Source organism: Scardinius erythrophthalmus (genome assembly GCF_964197995.2).
Source record: "Scardinius erythrophthalmus genome assembly, chromosome: 8".
Taxonomy (NCBI): Eukaryota; Metazoa; Chordata; class Actinopteri; order Cypriniformes; family Leuciscidae; genus Scardinius; species Scardinius erythrophthalmus.
Genome location: NC_138228.1, coordinates 242,230 through 257,229, shown reverse-complemented (window position 1 = coordinate 257,229; position 15,000 = coordinate 242,230). Strand labels below are relative to the sequence as shown.

The window sequence follows — 15,000 nt, the reverse complement described above, 5'->3', positions numbered from 1 at the left end:
GTTTCTCTTATACTGGAGTATTTAGAGCAGAAGAGCAGAAAGTGTTCCTCATCCTCGATGTGCTGTAGGTCACAGTGTCTACAGATCCTCTGCTCTCTCTCTGTCCACACACACACACACACACACACACACACACACACACACACACACACACACACACACACACACACACACACTCCTCCTCGATGTGCTGTAGGTCACAGTGTCTACAGATCCTCTGCTCTCTCTCTGTCCACACACACACACACACACACACACACACACACACACACACACACACACACACACACTCATCCTCGATGTGCTGTAGGTCACAGTGTCTACAGATCCTCTGCTCTCTCTCTGTCCACACACACACACACACACACACACACACACACACACACACACACTCATCCTCGATGTGCTGTAGGTCACAGTGTCTACAGATCCTCTGCTCTCTCTCTGTCCACACACACACACACACACACACACACTCATTCTCGATGTGCTGTAGGTCACAGTGTCTACAGATCCTCTGCTCTCTCTCTGTCCACACACACACACACACACACACACACACACACACACACACACACACACACACACACACACACACACACACACACACACACACACACTCCTCCTCGATGTGCTGTAGGTCACAGTGTCTACAGATCCTCTGCTCTCTCTCTGTCCATGTTAGTCTACGTCTTCCTCTCTCTATCTCTAGATCATGGTCACTTAATCTGTATTTGGAGAGGATTTGTCTTTCTTTAAAATGTTTAATTTTTAAAAAAATTAAACATTTTTACACTCTCTCACTCTCTCACACTCTCTCTCTCTCTCTCTCTCACTCACTCACTCACACTTACTCATTCACTCACTCACTCACTCACTCACTCACTCACTCACTCACTCACACACACACACACACACACACACACACACACACACACACACACACACACACACACACACACACACTCACTCACTCACTCACTCACTCACTCACTCACTCTCACACTTATACTCACTCACTCTCTCTCACTCACTCACTCACTCACTCACTCACTCACTCACTCACTCACTCACTCACTCACTCACTCACTCACTCTTTCACACATTCACTCACTCTCACTCTCACTCTCACTCTCACACTCAGTCTCACACTCACTCCCTCACTCTCACTCTAACACTCACTCTCACACTCACTCACACTCACTCACTCACTCACTCACTCACTCACACTCACTCTCTCACTCACTCTTCAACACTCACTCACTCTTCAACACTCACTCACTCTCACACTCACACTCACTCACTCTCACTCTCACACTCACTCACACTCACACTCACTCACTCACTCACTCACTCACTCACTCACTCACTCACTCACTCACTCACTCACTCACTCACTCTCACACTTACACTCTCACACTTACACTCACACTCACTCACTCACTCACTCTCACACTCACTCACACTCACTCTCTCACTCACTCTCACACTTACACTCTCACTCTCACACTCACTCACTCACTCACTCACTCACTCAATTCAATTCAATTTCAATTCAAAATGAGCTTTATTAGCATGACTGTGTAACACAATGTTGCCAAAGCATCAACATATATAAATAATAAAACAAATAAAACATATATGTATAGATCATGTCATATGTAGCATAGTAAATATAAATAAATAGATAAATAAACACAATCTATCCTAATAAATGAATAAATACAGTGGGTCTCTCTAGAGAATTAGCTGACTCTGGCGTTGTGAATAGCTAACACATATTTAGCCGCGAGTGCAGCTGTACTATCATCTTCTCCCAGTAAGAAGAACATTTTCTCAGTGTCACTCAGTTCAGAGAATGATGGAATCAAGATTTCAAATCTGGGCAGAAAGGTTTCTCTTATACTGGAGTATTTAGAGCAGAAGAGCAGAAAGTGTTCCTCATTCTCGATGTGCTGTAGGTCACAGTGTCTACAGATCCTCTGCTCTCTCTCTGTCCACACACACACACACACACACACACACACACACACACACACACACACACACACACTCAGATAGCTGTAGCTAGAGCTGTGCTGCAGGACATGGCCTTTATACACTTTATCCACTCACTCTCTCACTCACTCACACTCACTCACTCACTCACACTCACTCACTCACTCACTCACTCACTCACTCACTCACTCACACTCACTCTCTCACTCACTCTTCAACACTCACTCACTCTCACACTCACTCTCACACTCACTCTCACACTCACTCTCTCACTCACTCACTCACTCTCTCACTCACTCACAGACTCACTCACTCACTCTCTCACTCTCGCACACACAGACTCTCTCACACACACAGTGAAGTTTCTTGCAGATGCGTCAGCTCTAGATGATTACTGAGACTGAATGTGGTTCATCAACTTGTTTCTGCTTCTCTCACAGTACGTCAACCCAGCGTACGAGTGCATCATGGGATACCAGCGTGGAGAACTGCTGAAGGAAAACACTGAAGTGCCTAAGAGTGAAAAAAACAAACCAGACCTGCTGGACAACATCAGCTCCTGCATCCACAGAGGGAAAGTGAGTCTCTCTCACACACACACACACACACACACACACACACACACACACACACACACACACACACACTCAATCTCTCTCACACACACACTCCCACTCACTCAGGTGGAAGTAATGAGGTTTACTCAGACTGTGACACTGGCGATCACTGCAGAGTTTTTCATAGTCTTAAAATATTACCCACAATCCAGGACTGCAGCGAGCAGCGGCCTGAACCAGACATGAGGTTTAGTGTGTGAACAGCCCTGCTGGAGCACTTCACACAGCACAAAGGTCACACACACTCACTCTCTCACACACACACACAGACACACACACAGCTGGAGCAGCGTTTGAAGCCGCAGACACTGGACTTTCATCACACTAGGGTCGGACTTTGATTCTCCATCAGACCTGAGACCTGATTCTTTATGCTCTTTTGACTCTCTGTGGTGTGTGTTTCAGGAGTGGCAGGGGGTTTATTATGCCAAAAAGAAGAACGGAGACAGTGTGCAACAGAATGTGAAGATGACGCCTGTCGTTGGACAGGGAGGGTGAGCTGCGTTTCTCGATGTTTTACTCTGTTCTACATGGTAAGATCATGAAGCGGTCATGATATTTCCCAGAAGCCACAGAGATTCTGACAACAACACTCTCTCTGTCTGCAGTGGCACTGAGATAAAACCCAGCAACAGGAAACACTCACAACGTTCTTACAGAAACATTCATAGAACCTTCCTTCAGTTATCTGCTCTTTAATAATGTTTGCACAAAAACATTGTTTATACATCTTTTATTGAACGTTTTTATATGTTACTACTTGTTTCAGAACGTTCAGAGAACATTCAAAACTAACCCATCTAAACGAACTAGCTTTCAAAACGTTCCTGTAATGTTTGCTGAAGGATGAAATGGAATGTGCCCTTAACGTTCATTTAACCAAGAAAAACGTTTCTAAAATGTTTGAAACACTAGCCTTTTGAATGTTGATGAGCAAGAACTTCCAGTGTTTTCTGCAGTGGCCTGTGAATGTTCATCAATCCTGTTCATCATTCAGTATCTCAGACCATCACAGCTGCACAGGGATTCATGTTATGGTGTTTATGATTATTAATAATAATTATTACTGAAGTAAAAATCACTGAATTTTCGTACAAACAGTTTTTTTGCTATGATGTATAAATCAAAAGACGGATTTCAGCTTAAATTCAAAACAAAAATAGAATGTGAAAACTGCTTCCTGTTGGCCGAGGGTCATGTGGACTGTAGTTTGATCACATGTTTGCTTGGTTAATCTGTGTGTGTGTGTGTGTGTGTGTGTGTGTGTGTGTGTTTCTCCTGTAGTAAAGTCAGGCACTGTGTGTCTGTTAACAGGCCTTTAAATGACCATAACAAGGTAAGAACCGGTTCAGTGTGTCAGTGATACTGTGGTGTGTTTGTGTCTTTCTGATGTTAATGACTGATCTGTGTGTTCTGATCCAGACAGAAAAGCCCTGTGAGCGAGTCCAGGCCGAATCACAGACAGGTACCAGAGCAACACACACTCGTTACACTCTTGTTACACTTGTTATGCTCTTTACTCCTGCTACACTCTTAACATGCGTTACACTCTTCACACTTGTTACGTTCATTACACTCTTTACGCGTTTCACACTCGTTACGCTCTTTACACTTGTTACGATCTTTACTCTCGTTACACTCTTCACACTTGTTACGTTCATTACACTCTTTACACGTTTCACACTTGTTACGCTCTTTACACTTGTTACGATCTTTACTCTCGTTACACTCTTCACACTTGTTACGTTCATTACACTCTTTACACGTTTCACACTTGTTACGCTCTTACACTCATTACGCTCTTTACACTCGTTACACTCTTACTGTCGTTACTCTACACTTGTTACTCTCTTTACACTCTTTACACTCGTTACACTCTTTACATTTGTTACACTCTTTACTCTCATTTCTCTCTTTACACTTGTTACGTTCGTTACACTCTTCACACTCTTTACACTCGTTAATCTCTTTACACTCGTTACACTATACACCCGTTACACTCTTTACACTTGTTACAATCGTTACACTCTACACTCGTTACACGCTTCACACTCGTTACACTTATGATCTTTACTCTCGTTACACTCTTCACACTTGTTACGTTCATTACACTCTTTACGCGTTTCACACTCGTTACGCTCTTTACACTTGTTACGATCTTTACTCTCGTTACACTCTTCACACTTGTTGCGTTCATTACACTCTTTACACGTTTCACACTTGTTACGCTCTTACACTCATTACGCTCTTTACACTCGTTACACTCTTACTGTCGTTACTCTACACTTGTTACTCTCTTTACACTCTTTACACTCGTTACACTCTTTACATTTGTTACACTCTTTACTCTCATTTCTCTCTTTACACTTGTTACGTTCGTTACACTCTTCACACTCTTTACACTCGTTACTCTCTTTACACTCGTTACACTATACACCCGTTACACTCTTTACACTTGTTACAATCGTTACACTCTACACTCGTTACACGCTTCACACTCGTTACACTTATGCTCTTTACTCCTGCTACACTCTTCACACTCGTTACGGTCATTACGCTCTTAATGGAGGTTAGGGTTAGGGTTCACACTTGTTACGCTCTTTACACTTGTTACACACTCGACACTCTTTACACTCTACACTCGTTACACGCTTCACACTTGTTACACTCTTACTTTCATTACTCTCTTTACACTTGTTACGTTCGTTACACTCTTCACACTCTACACTCGTTACTCTCTTTACACTCGTTACACTATACACCCGTTACACTCTTTACACTTGTTACAATCGTTACACTCGTTACACGCTTCACACTCGTTACACTCTTTACATTCGTTACACTCTTACTTTCGTTACTCTCTTTACACTTGTTACGTTCCTTACACTCTTCACACTCTACACTCTTTACACTCTACACTCTTTACACTCTTCACACTCTTTACACTCTTCACACTCTTTACACTCATTACACTCATTACACTCTTTACACTCTTCACACTCTTTACACTCTTCGCACACTTCACACTCTTCACACTCTTTACACTCTTCGCACTCTTTACAATCTTCGCACTCTTTACAATCTTCGCACTCTTTACACTCTTCGCACTCTTAACACTCTACACTCTTTACACTCTTCACACTCTTTACACTCTTCACACTCTTTACACTCTTTACACTCTTCACACTCTTTACACTCTTCACACTCTTTACACTCTACACTCTTTACACTCTTAACACTCTTCACACTCATTACACTCTTCACACTCTTTACACTCTTTACACTCTACACTCTTTACACTCGTCACACTCTTTACACTCTTCGCACTCTTCACACTCTTTACACTCTTTACACTCTACACTCTTCACACTCTTCACACTCTTTACACTCTTTACACTCTTCGCACTCTTTACACTCTTCGCACTCTTTACACTCATTACACTCTTTACACTCTTTGCACTCTTTACACTCGTCAAATATTAGTTTTACTTGATCTTAGTGCTGCGTTCGATACTATAGATCATACAATACTCTTAGATCGACTACAAAATTATACTGGTGTTCAAGGACAAGCATTAAGCTGGTTTAGATCGTATTTATCTGAACGCTACCATTTTGTTTATTTAAATGGAGAAAAATCTATCATAACTCCAGTAAACTATGGAGTGCCGCAGGGATCTGTGTTAGGCCCTCTATTATTCTCAATATATATGCTGCCACTTGGAAATATTATAAGGAAACATGGAATTAGTTTCCATTGTTATGCTGATGACACTCAAATTTATATTTCATCACGGCCAGATGAAAACGCTAAATTATCCAAATTGACAGAGTGTGTTAAAGATATAAAAGATTGGATGACGCATAATTTTCTTTTATTAAATCCAGACAAGACAGAGGTACTACTTATCGGTTCAAAAAACCACCCACAAAACCTCTCACAATACAACTTTAACATAGTAGGATGTCCTGTTACTTCATCCTCTACAGTAAAAGACCTGGGTGTTATATTAGACTGCAACCTGTCTTTTGAAAATCATATTTCATATGTTACAAGAACAGCCTTTTTCCACCTTAGAAACATTGCTAAGCTACGTAATATGCTATCTGTTTCTGATGCAGAAAAGTTAGTTCATGCATTCATGACCTCGAGACTAGATTACTGTAATGCGTTATTAGCCGGTTGTCCTGCATCCTCAATAAACAAGCTACAGTTAGTCCAAAATGCCGCCGCTAGAGTTCTAACTAGATCAAGAAAATATGATCATATAACACCGATTTTATCATCCCTACATTGGTTACCTATAAAGTCCCGTATTAATTACAAGGTATTGCTACTGACTTATAAAGCCCTAAACGGCTTAGCTCCAGTCTATTTAACGGATCTTCTATCGCCCTATAATCCATCGCGCTCTTTAAGGTCACTAAATTCGAGGCTTTTGGTCATACCTAGGATATCTAGGTCCACCAAAGGAGGGAGAGCATTTTCACATTTAGCACCAAAACTCTGGAATAGTCTTCCGGATACTGTTCGTTGCTCAGACTCGCTCTCCCAATTTAAAACTAGATTAAAGACGCATCTCTTCAGCCAGGCATTCATATAATACTTTTAATCCTACAGTTAAATCCGACCTCTAGTTCATAAACGCCAGAGGAGAACTGGCCCCCGACTGAGCCCGGGTTCTCCCAAGGTTTTTTTTTCTCCATTAGGTCACCTGATGGAGTTTTTCGGTTCCTTGCCACTGTTGCCTTTGGCTTGCTCAGTTGGGGATATTTGGGGATATTTAATTTAATTAATCAATCAACGATACTATTGATCAGCATTACCAAACGTAGACGTTCCACTAGAAACAAACATTGATGTATTGTTCTAATTTATTACTGTGAAGCTGCTTTGATACAACCTGTGTTGTGAAAAGCGCTATATAAATAAACTTGACTTGACTTGACTTGACTTGACTCGTCACACTCTTTACACTCTTCGCACTCTTTACACTCTTTACACTCTACACTCTTTACACTCTTCACACTCTTTACACTCTTCGCACTCTTTACACTCTTTACACTCTACACTCTTTACACTCTTCACACTCTTCACACTCTTCACACTCTTTACACTCTTTACACTCTTTACACTCTTTACACTCTTTACACTCTTCACACTCTTTGCACTCATTACACTCATTACACTCTTTACACTCTTTACACTCTACACTCTTCACACTCTTTACACTCTGCACTCTTCACACTCTTTACACTCTTTACACTCTACACTCTTCACACTCTTTACACTCTTTACACTACACTCTTCACACTCTTTACACTCTACACTACACTCTTTACACTCTTCACACTCTTTACACTCTTTACACTACACTCTTCACACTCTTTACACTCTACACTACACTTTTTACACTCTTCGCACTCTTTGCACTCTTCGCACTCTTTACACTCTTCACACTCTTTACAATCTACACTCATTACACTCTTCGCAATCTTTACACTCTTCGCACTCTTTACACTCGTCACACTCTTTACACTCTTCGCACTCTTTACACTCTTCGCACTCTTTACACTCTTTACACTCTTTACACTCTTTACACTCTTTACACTCTTCACACTCTACACTCTTCGCACTCTTTACACTCTTCACACTCTTTACACTCTTCGCACTCTTTACACTCTTCACACTCTTTACACTCTTTACACTCTACACTCTTCACACTCTTTACACTCTACACTCTACACTCTTTACACTCTTTACACTCTTTGCACTCTACACTCTTCACACTCTTTACACTCTTTGCACTCTACACTCTTCACACTCTTTACACTCTACACTACACTCTTTACACTCTTCACACTCTTTACACTCTTTACACTACACTCTTCACACTCTTTACACTCTTTACACTCTTTGCACTCTACACTCTTCACACTCTTTACACTCTTTACACTCTACACTCTTTACACTCTTTACACTCTTTACACTCTTTACACTCTTTGCACTCTACACTCTTCACACTCTTTACACTCTACACTACACTCTTTACACTCTTCACACTCTTTACACTCTTTACACTACACTCTTCACACTCTTTACACTCTACACTACACTTTTTACACTCTTCGCACTCTTTACACTCTTCGCACTCTTCGCACTCTTCGCACTCTTTACACTCTTCACACTCTTTACAATCTACACTCATTACACTCTTCGCAATCTTTACACTCTTCGCACTCTTTACACTCGTCACACTCTTTACACTCTTCGCACTCTTTACACTCTTTACACTCTTTACACTCTTCACACTCTTTACACTCTTCACACTCTACACTCTTCGCACTCTTTACACTCTTTACACTCTTCACACTCTTTACACTCTTCGCACTCTTTACACTCTTCACACTCTTTACACTCTTCACACTACACTCTTTACACTCTTTACACTCTTCACACTCTTCACACTCTTCACACTCTTTACACTCTTTGCACTCTACACTCTTCACACTCTTCACACTCTTTACACTCTACACTCTTCACACTCTTTACACTCTTCGCACTCTTTACACTCTTCGCACTCTTCGCACTCTTTACACTCTTCGCACTCTTTACACTCTTTACAGTCTTTACACTCTTCGCACTCTTTACACTCTTCGCACTCTTTACACTCTTTACACTCTTTACAGTCTTTACACTCTTCGCACTCTTTACACTCTTTGCACTCTTTACACTCTTTACACTCTTCACACTCTTTACACTCTTCGCACTCTTTACACTCTTTGCATTCTTTACACTCTTTACACTCTTCGCACTCTTTACACTCTTCACACTCTTCACACTCTTTACACTTGTTACACTCATTACACTCTTTACACTCGTTACACTATTTACACTTTTTACACCCGTTACACTATTTACTCTCTTGTGTGTGTGAGTGTGTGTTGAGATGTACTGATGTCTTGTTGCTGTTGTCATTGTCTGTCAGATATTCAGCAGTTCAGCAAACACAAGGACCGCAGGAAAGGATCGCTGGACGTTCGCTCGACAACCTCTAGAGGAAGTGATGGTGAGACGACACACTGCTGACCCCTGACCCTCAGAGCCCCTCCCCTAACTCAGAGCCCCTCCCTCACTGTTCAGTCTGAATGGAGCTCAGCTGTGGAAACAGCTTGTCACACCAGACGCTCGTCTTCAACATGTTTGCATGACACAGATTTTAGATTGAGCTTTTTTAGGGTCAGCTATAACAAGTGTTTTATAAGAGGAGACCGACAGTCGTAAAAAAGTGTCTGTTAATACGAGAACCATGACTAACCCTTGACCTCTGACCCCTGCGCATGTCACTGCATCATACAGTGTTTTCAGATCTTCTTGTATTTAGCAGGAAGTTCCCAGAGGAGACACTCGTCTATGGCCAGAATTCACTCCATGACTATTGAAGCTCCCATCACTAAGGTACTGTGTGTGAGAGTGTGTGTTCTGTAGGCTCGTGTGTGTTCTGTAGGCTCATGTGTCAAGTCTGTTGTGTGTGTGTGTGTGTGTGTGTGTGTGTGTGTGTGTGCAGGTGATAAACATCATCAACGCGGCTCAGGAGAGCAGCCCGATGCCGGTGGCCGAAGCGCTGGACCGTGTGCTGGAGATCCTGAGGACCACAGAGTTATACTCTCCTCAGCTCGGCACTAACGAGGAAGACCCGCACACTAACGACCTGGTGGGCGGATTAATGACCGTGAGTCTCATCGCCTATAAACGTCACCGCTTTACATGGATTCAGATTATTAAACTCCAACAGAAGGGAAGTTGCACTGGTCGTTTCTCCTCTATTGTGTCGTATATAGAGTAAAACGCTTCTGGAACAAGAACAAAATGTTGGCGGGGCTCGATTGTGTTTGTGGGGAATTGATTGGATGGTTGTGTGGCTGTGGTTTGCTATTGGCTGATCTCATGTGAGTGACAGGTTGCCCCGCCCTCGTCATCAGAGAAGAGAAGAGATGCTGCAAGAGGAACTGATTCTGATTCAACATTATTAACACAATAATGATGATCATTTAGAATAAACCAGGGTTCCAGACTGCGACCATTTTTTGAGAATGTGCGAGTTAAAATGTTATGTGGTCGCATTTGTGCCAGTGCATGGTCATGTACTACTCAGTTAAATTCATGCATGCGCAACAGAACGCCGTTGTATCAGCAGCTGCTGCAGTCCGTAACTTATGTTCAAAACGAACGAGTACATCATGAATCCATTTTCCAAACCGTGTTTTTGACTTATCATGAATCACTACGGTATGCCTATAATAAGTGTTTATATACTGACTATTTTATCCCGGGATCGGCTCGGCGGCGGAGTTGCCCAGTGCCTGCGTGACTCGCCATAGACACGTGCATTGCACACTGATGGTGAAACGCGGCAATTAGGAATTCAGGAATTACAAGCCAACGAGCCAGCATACAGCCTCAGACACACCTGATGACGAGGGCACAGGTGCGGACAGGGAGGAACCAAGTGAGCAAAGGAATATAACAAATACATATTGGGCCCTATTTTAACGATCTGAAACGCAAGTGTCAAAGCGCAAAGCGCAAGTAACTTTGTGGGCGGGTTTTGGCGCTGTTGCTATTTTCCCGGCGGGATAAATCATAATAATGTATGATTTGCAAAAATGAAAACTGCTTTGTTTTGCGCGTTGTGCACACGCTACATTGATTATGGCCAAGCATGCGCCCTTAAAATAGCATATGAATAACATGCGCAACGCGCCACTGACTTTAAACTATTTTATCCTGGTTAGTGGCGCAAATGTTTTCTAAACCTGCAAAATAGCATGAAGGAACGTTTGCGCTGGAACACGCCTCCTTTTTTGCGCTGAACCGCCCAGGTAGCGCAAGTTCATTCCCTAGTTTAGCGACGTGCTTCTGTGGAGGGAAAAGCGCGCTTTGCGCGGGTGCAAAATAGGAATGATACATGCGTCGGTGTACAAAGTCAATTGCGCTGGGTGCAAGATAGGGCCCATTATGTTTATGTTTGATTAGACAAAAATTAGGGCTGTCAAAATGAACACGTTAACGCATGCGATTAATTTTTTCAGTTAAACGCGTTAAAAATATTTAACGCAATTAAAGCAGCATCAGATTTTTTCTTTCACCCATTGGCTGCTCTATAGTATTTTATCACGCTATCATTCATTCAAGTGCTAAAAAACGCAAAAAAAAGAACTTAAATCTGTACTGGCGGCGCGCTGTCTGTAAATTTCGTCTCTGTGTGATACACACACACACACACACACACACAGGACTCATGCGCACAGAATGCCGCTTCAGACAGCGCGCCGCCGCATTGAGTTCTCTTTCACACTTGAACGGACAAAAACACACAAAAGTATGCCAAAATGTTCACTTTGTCGAGTATCCTCGTAAGCACAGTATTAAATTAGTTAAAAAGTGTTAAATGAACGCAAAGAGTTGTGACAACATCGGATGCTTGTCAGATCCAGATCCGCATTGTATGCATCAGATCTTAAAGCGACAGTAGCCCGTGATACATTAATGTAAAAAAATCTAATTAAAGAAAAAAGTCAGTCAAAAAATTACAGTGAAGACTGAGAGGTGTTTGATAACTTTATTCAATTTATGTATATTTCCTACCTAATAGATCAAATATTTAAAATATACTTTGTTGTTTCTACATTAATTTGGAGATTAAATGTGAAATTATCACAATATAAAAATATATGAAAAACTTTAATGTTAAGTGTGATTAATCGCGAATAGGCTAGTTAATTGTTTTAATCGATTGACAGTGCTAAATAAAATGCAATCAAACATTAAAAAACATACGTGGTGTTTTTTTGATAGTTATTTTTAATGGTTTTCATTTAAAAGATTAAAACATTTTGCCAACATGAGGTCTTGTGTCACTGTCAGTCTTTTTACATCAGTGCAAAACTAGGGTACGCAGATTAGGACAACTATTCATCAGCATGCACTGATTAATTCCATGTTGCAAAAAAAAACAATTTGGTGCGACCAACTGAGAAAGATGCAACCAGTGGAAAAGTTAGTCTGGAGCCCTGTAAACACTGCAATATCGTGTTTGTCATTTAAATACGAATATATCAAACATCATTATCAAATACTGTGGTCCATTTCCAGTTATTGTGTGTGTGTGTGTCTGTGTGTGTGTGTGTGTCTGTGTGTGTGTGTGTGTCGGCGCAGGTGTGTTGTGGGTAGTGTTAGTGTGTGTGTGTGTGTGTGTCTGTGTGTGTGTGTGTGTCGGCGCAGGTGTGTTGTGGGTAATGTTAGTGTGTGTGTGTGTCTGCGCAGGTGTGTTGTGGGTAGTGTTAGTGTGTGTGTGTGTGTGTGTGTGTGTGTGTGTGTGTGTGTGTGTGTCGGCGCAGGTGTGTTGTGGGTAATGTTAGTGTGTGTGTGTGTGTCTGTGTGTGTGTCTGTGTGTGTGTGTGTGTCGGCGCAGGTGTGTTGTGGGTAGTGTTAGTGTGTGTGTGTGTGTGTCTGTGTGTGTGTGTGTGTCGGCGCAGGTGTGTTGTGGGTAATGTTAGTGTGTGTGTGTGTCTGCGCAGGTGTGTTGTGGGTAGTGTTAGTGTGTGTGTGTGTGTGTGTGTGTGTGTGTGTGTGTGTGTGTGTCGGCGCAGGTGTGTTGTGGGTAATGTTAGTGTGTGTGTGTGTGTGTGTCTGTGTGTGTGTCGGCGCAGGTGTGTTGTGGGTAATGTTAGTGTGTGTGTGTGTCTGCGCAGGTGTGTTGTGGGTAGTGTGTGTGTGTGTGTGTGTGTGTCGGCGCAGGTGTGTTGTGGGTAATGTTAGTGTGTGTCTGCGCAGGTGTGTTGTGGGTAATGTTAGTGTGTGTCTGCGCAGGTGTGTTGTGGGTAATGTTAGTGTGTGTCTGCGCAGGTGTGTTGTGGGTAATGTTAGTGTGTGTCTGCGCAGGTGTGTTGTGGGTAATGTTAGTGTGTGTCTGCGCAGGTGTGTTGTGGGTAATGTTAGTGTGTGTGTGTGTCTGCGCAGGTGTGTTGTGGGTAGTGTTAGTGTGTGTGTGTGTGTGTGTGTGTGTGTGTGTGTGTGTCGGCGCAGGTGTGTTGTGGGTAATGTTAGTGTGTGTCTGCGCAGGTGTGTTGTGGGTAATGTTAGTGTGTGTGTGTGTGCGTTTGTGTCGGCGCAGGTGTGTTGTGGGTAGTGTTAGTGTGTGTGTGTGTCTGTGTGTGTCGGCGCAGGTGTGTTGTGGGTAGTGTTAGTGTGTGTGTGTGTGTCGGCGCAGGTGTGTTGTGGGTAATGTTAGTGTGTGTGTGTGTGCGTTTGTGTCGGCGCAGGTGTGTTGTGGGTAGTGTTAGTGTGTGTGTGTGTCTGTGTGTGTCGGCGCAGGTGTGTTGTGGGTAGTGTTAGTGTGTGTGTGTGTGTCGGCGCAGGTGTGTTGTGGGTAATGTTAGTGTGTGTGTGTGTGTGTGTGTCTGCGCAGGTGTGTTGTGGGTAATGTTAGTGTGTGTGTGTGTGTGTGTGTGTGTGTCGGCGCAGGTGTGTTGTGGGTAATGTTAGTGTGTGTGTGTGTGTGTGTGTCTGCGCAGGTGTGTTGTGGGTAGTGTTAGTGTGTGTGTGTGTGTGTGTGTGTGTGTGTGTGTGTGTGTGTCGGCGCAGGTGTGTTGTGGGTAATGTTAGTGTGTGTCTGCGCAGGTGTGTTGTGGGTAATGTTAGTGTGTGTCTGCGCAGGTGTGTTGTGGGTAATGTTAGTGTGTGTCTGCGCAGGTGTGTTGTGGGTAATGTTAGTGTGTGTCTGCGCAGGTGTGTTGTGGGTAATGTTAGTGTGTGTCTGCGCAGGTGTGTTGTGGGTAATGTTAGTGTGTGTCTGCGCAGGTGTGTTGTGGGTAGTGTTAGTGTGTGTGTGTGTGCGTTTGTGTCGGCGCAGGTGTGTTGTGGGTAGTGTTAGTGTGTGTGTGTGTGTCGGCGCAGGTGTGTTGTGGGTAATGTTAGTGTGTGTGTGTGTGTGTGTGTCTGCGCAGGTGTGTTGTGGGTAATGTTAGTGTGTGTGTGTGTGTGTGTGTGTGTGTGTGTGTCGGCGCAGGTGTGTTGTGGGTAATGTTAGTGTGTGTGTGTGTGTGTGTGTCTGCGCAGGTGTGTTGTGGGTAGTGTTAGTGTGTGTGTGTGTGTGTGTGTGTGTGTGTCGGCGCAGGTGTGTTGTGGGTAGGGTGAGGGTGTGTGTGTCTGCACAGGTGTGTTGTGGGTAGTGTTAGTGTGTGTGTGTCGCCGCAGGTGTGTTGTGGGTAGTGTTAGTGTGTGTGTCGGCGCAGGTGTGTTGTGGGTAATGTTAGTGTGTGTGTGTGTGTCTGCACAGGTGTGTTGTGGGTAGTGTTAGTGTGTGTGTGTGTGTGTGTGTGT

General features: G+C 43.1%; 1 protein-coding gene across 2 annotated transcripts in view; it reads left to right on the top strand.

Annotated features, from left to right (window-relative positions):
- Positions 1-15,000, top strand: part of pde8a (phosphodiesterase 8A) — a 114,629-nt gene that overhangs the window by 80,786 nt on the left and 18,843 nt on the right. Inside the window, exons 8-14 of one of the 2 annotated variants that reach the window (XM_081372646.1) lie at positions 2,439-2,576; positions 3,021-3,109; positions 3,900-3,951; positions 4,038-4,080; positions 9,605-9,685; positions 10,004-10,074; positions 10,184-10,348. In XM_081372646.1, coding sequence (XP_081228772.1) covers positions 2,439-2,576; positions 3,021-3,109; positions 3,900-3,951; positions 4,038-4,080; positions 9,605-9,685; positions 10,004-10,074; positions 10,184-10,348 — 639 coding nt within the window. Of the gene's footprint in view, positions 1-2,438; positions 2,577-3,020; positions 3,110-3,899; positions 3,952-4,037; positions 4,081-9,604; positions 9,686-10,000; positions 10,075-10,183; positions 10,349-15,000 lie in introns of both variants that reach the window. The other variant, XM_081372645.1, reaches the window with a different exon arrangement.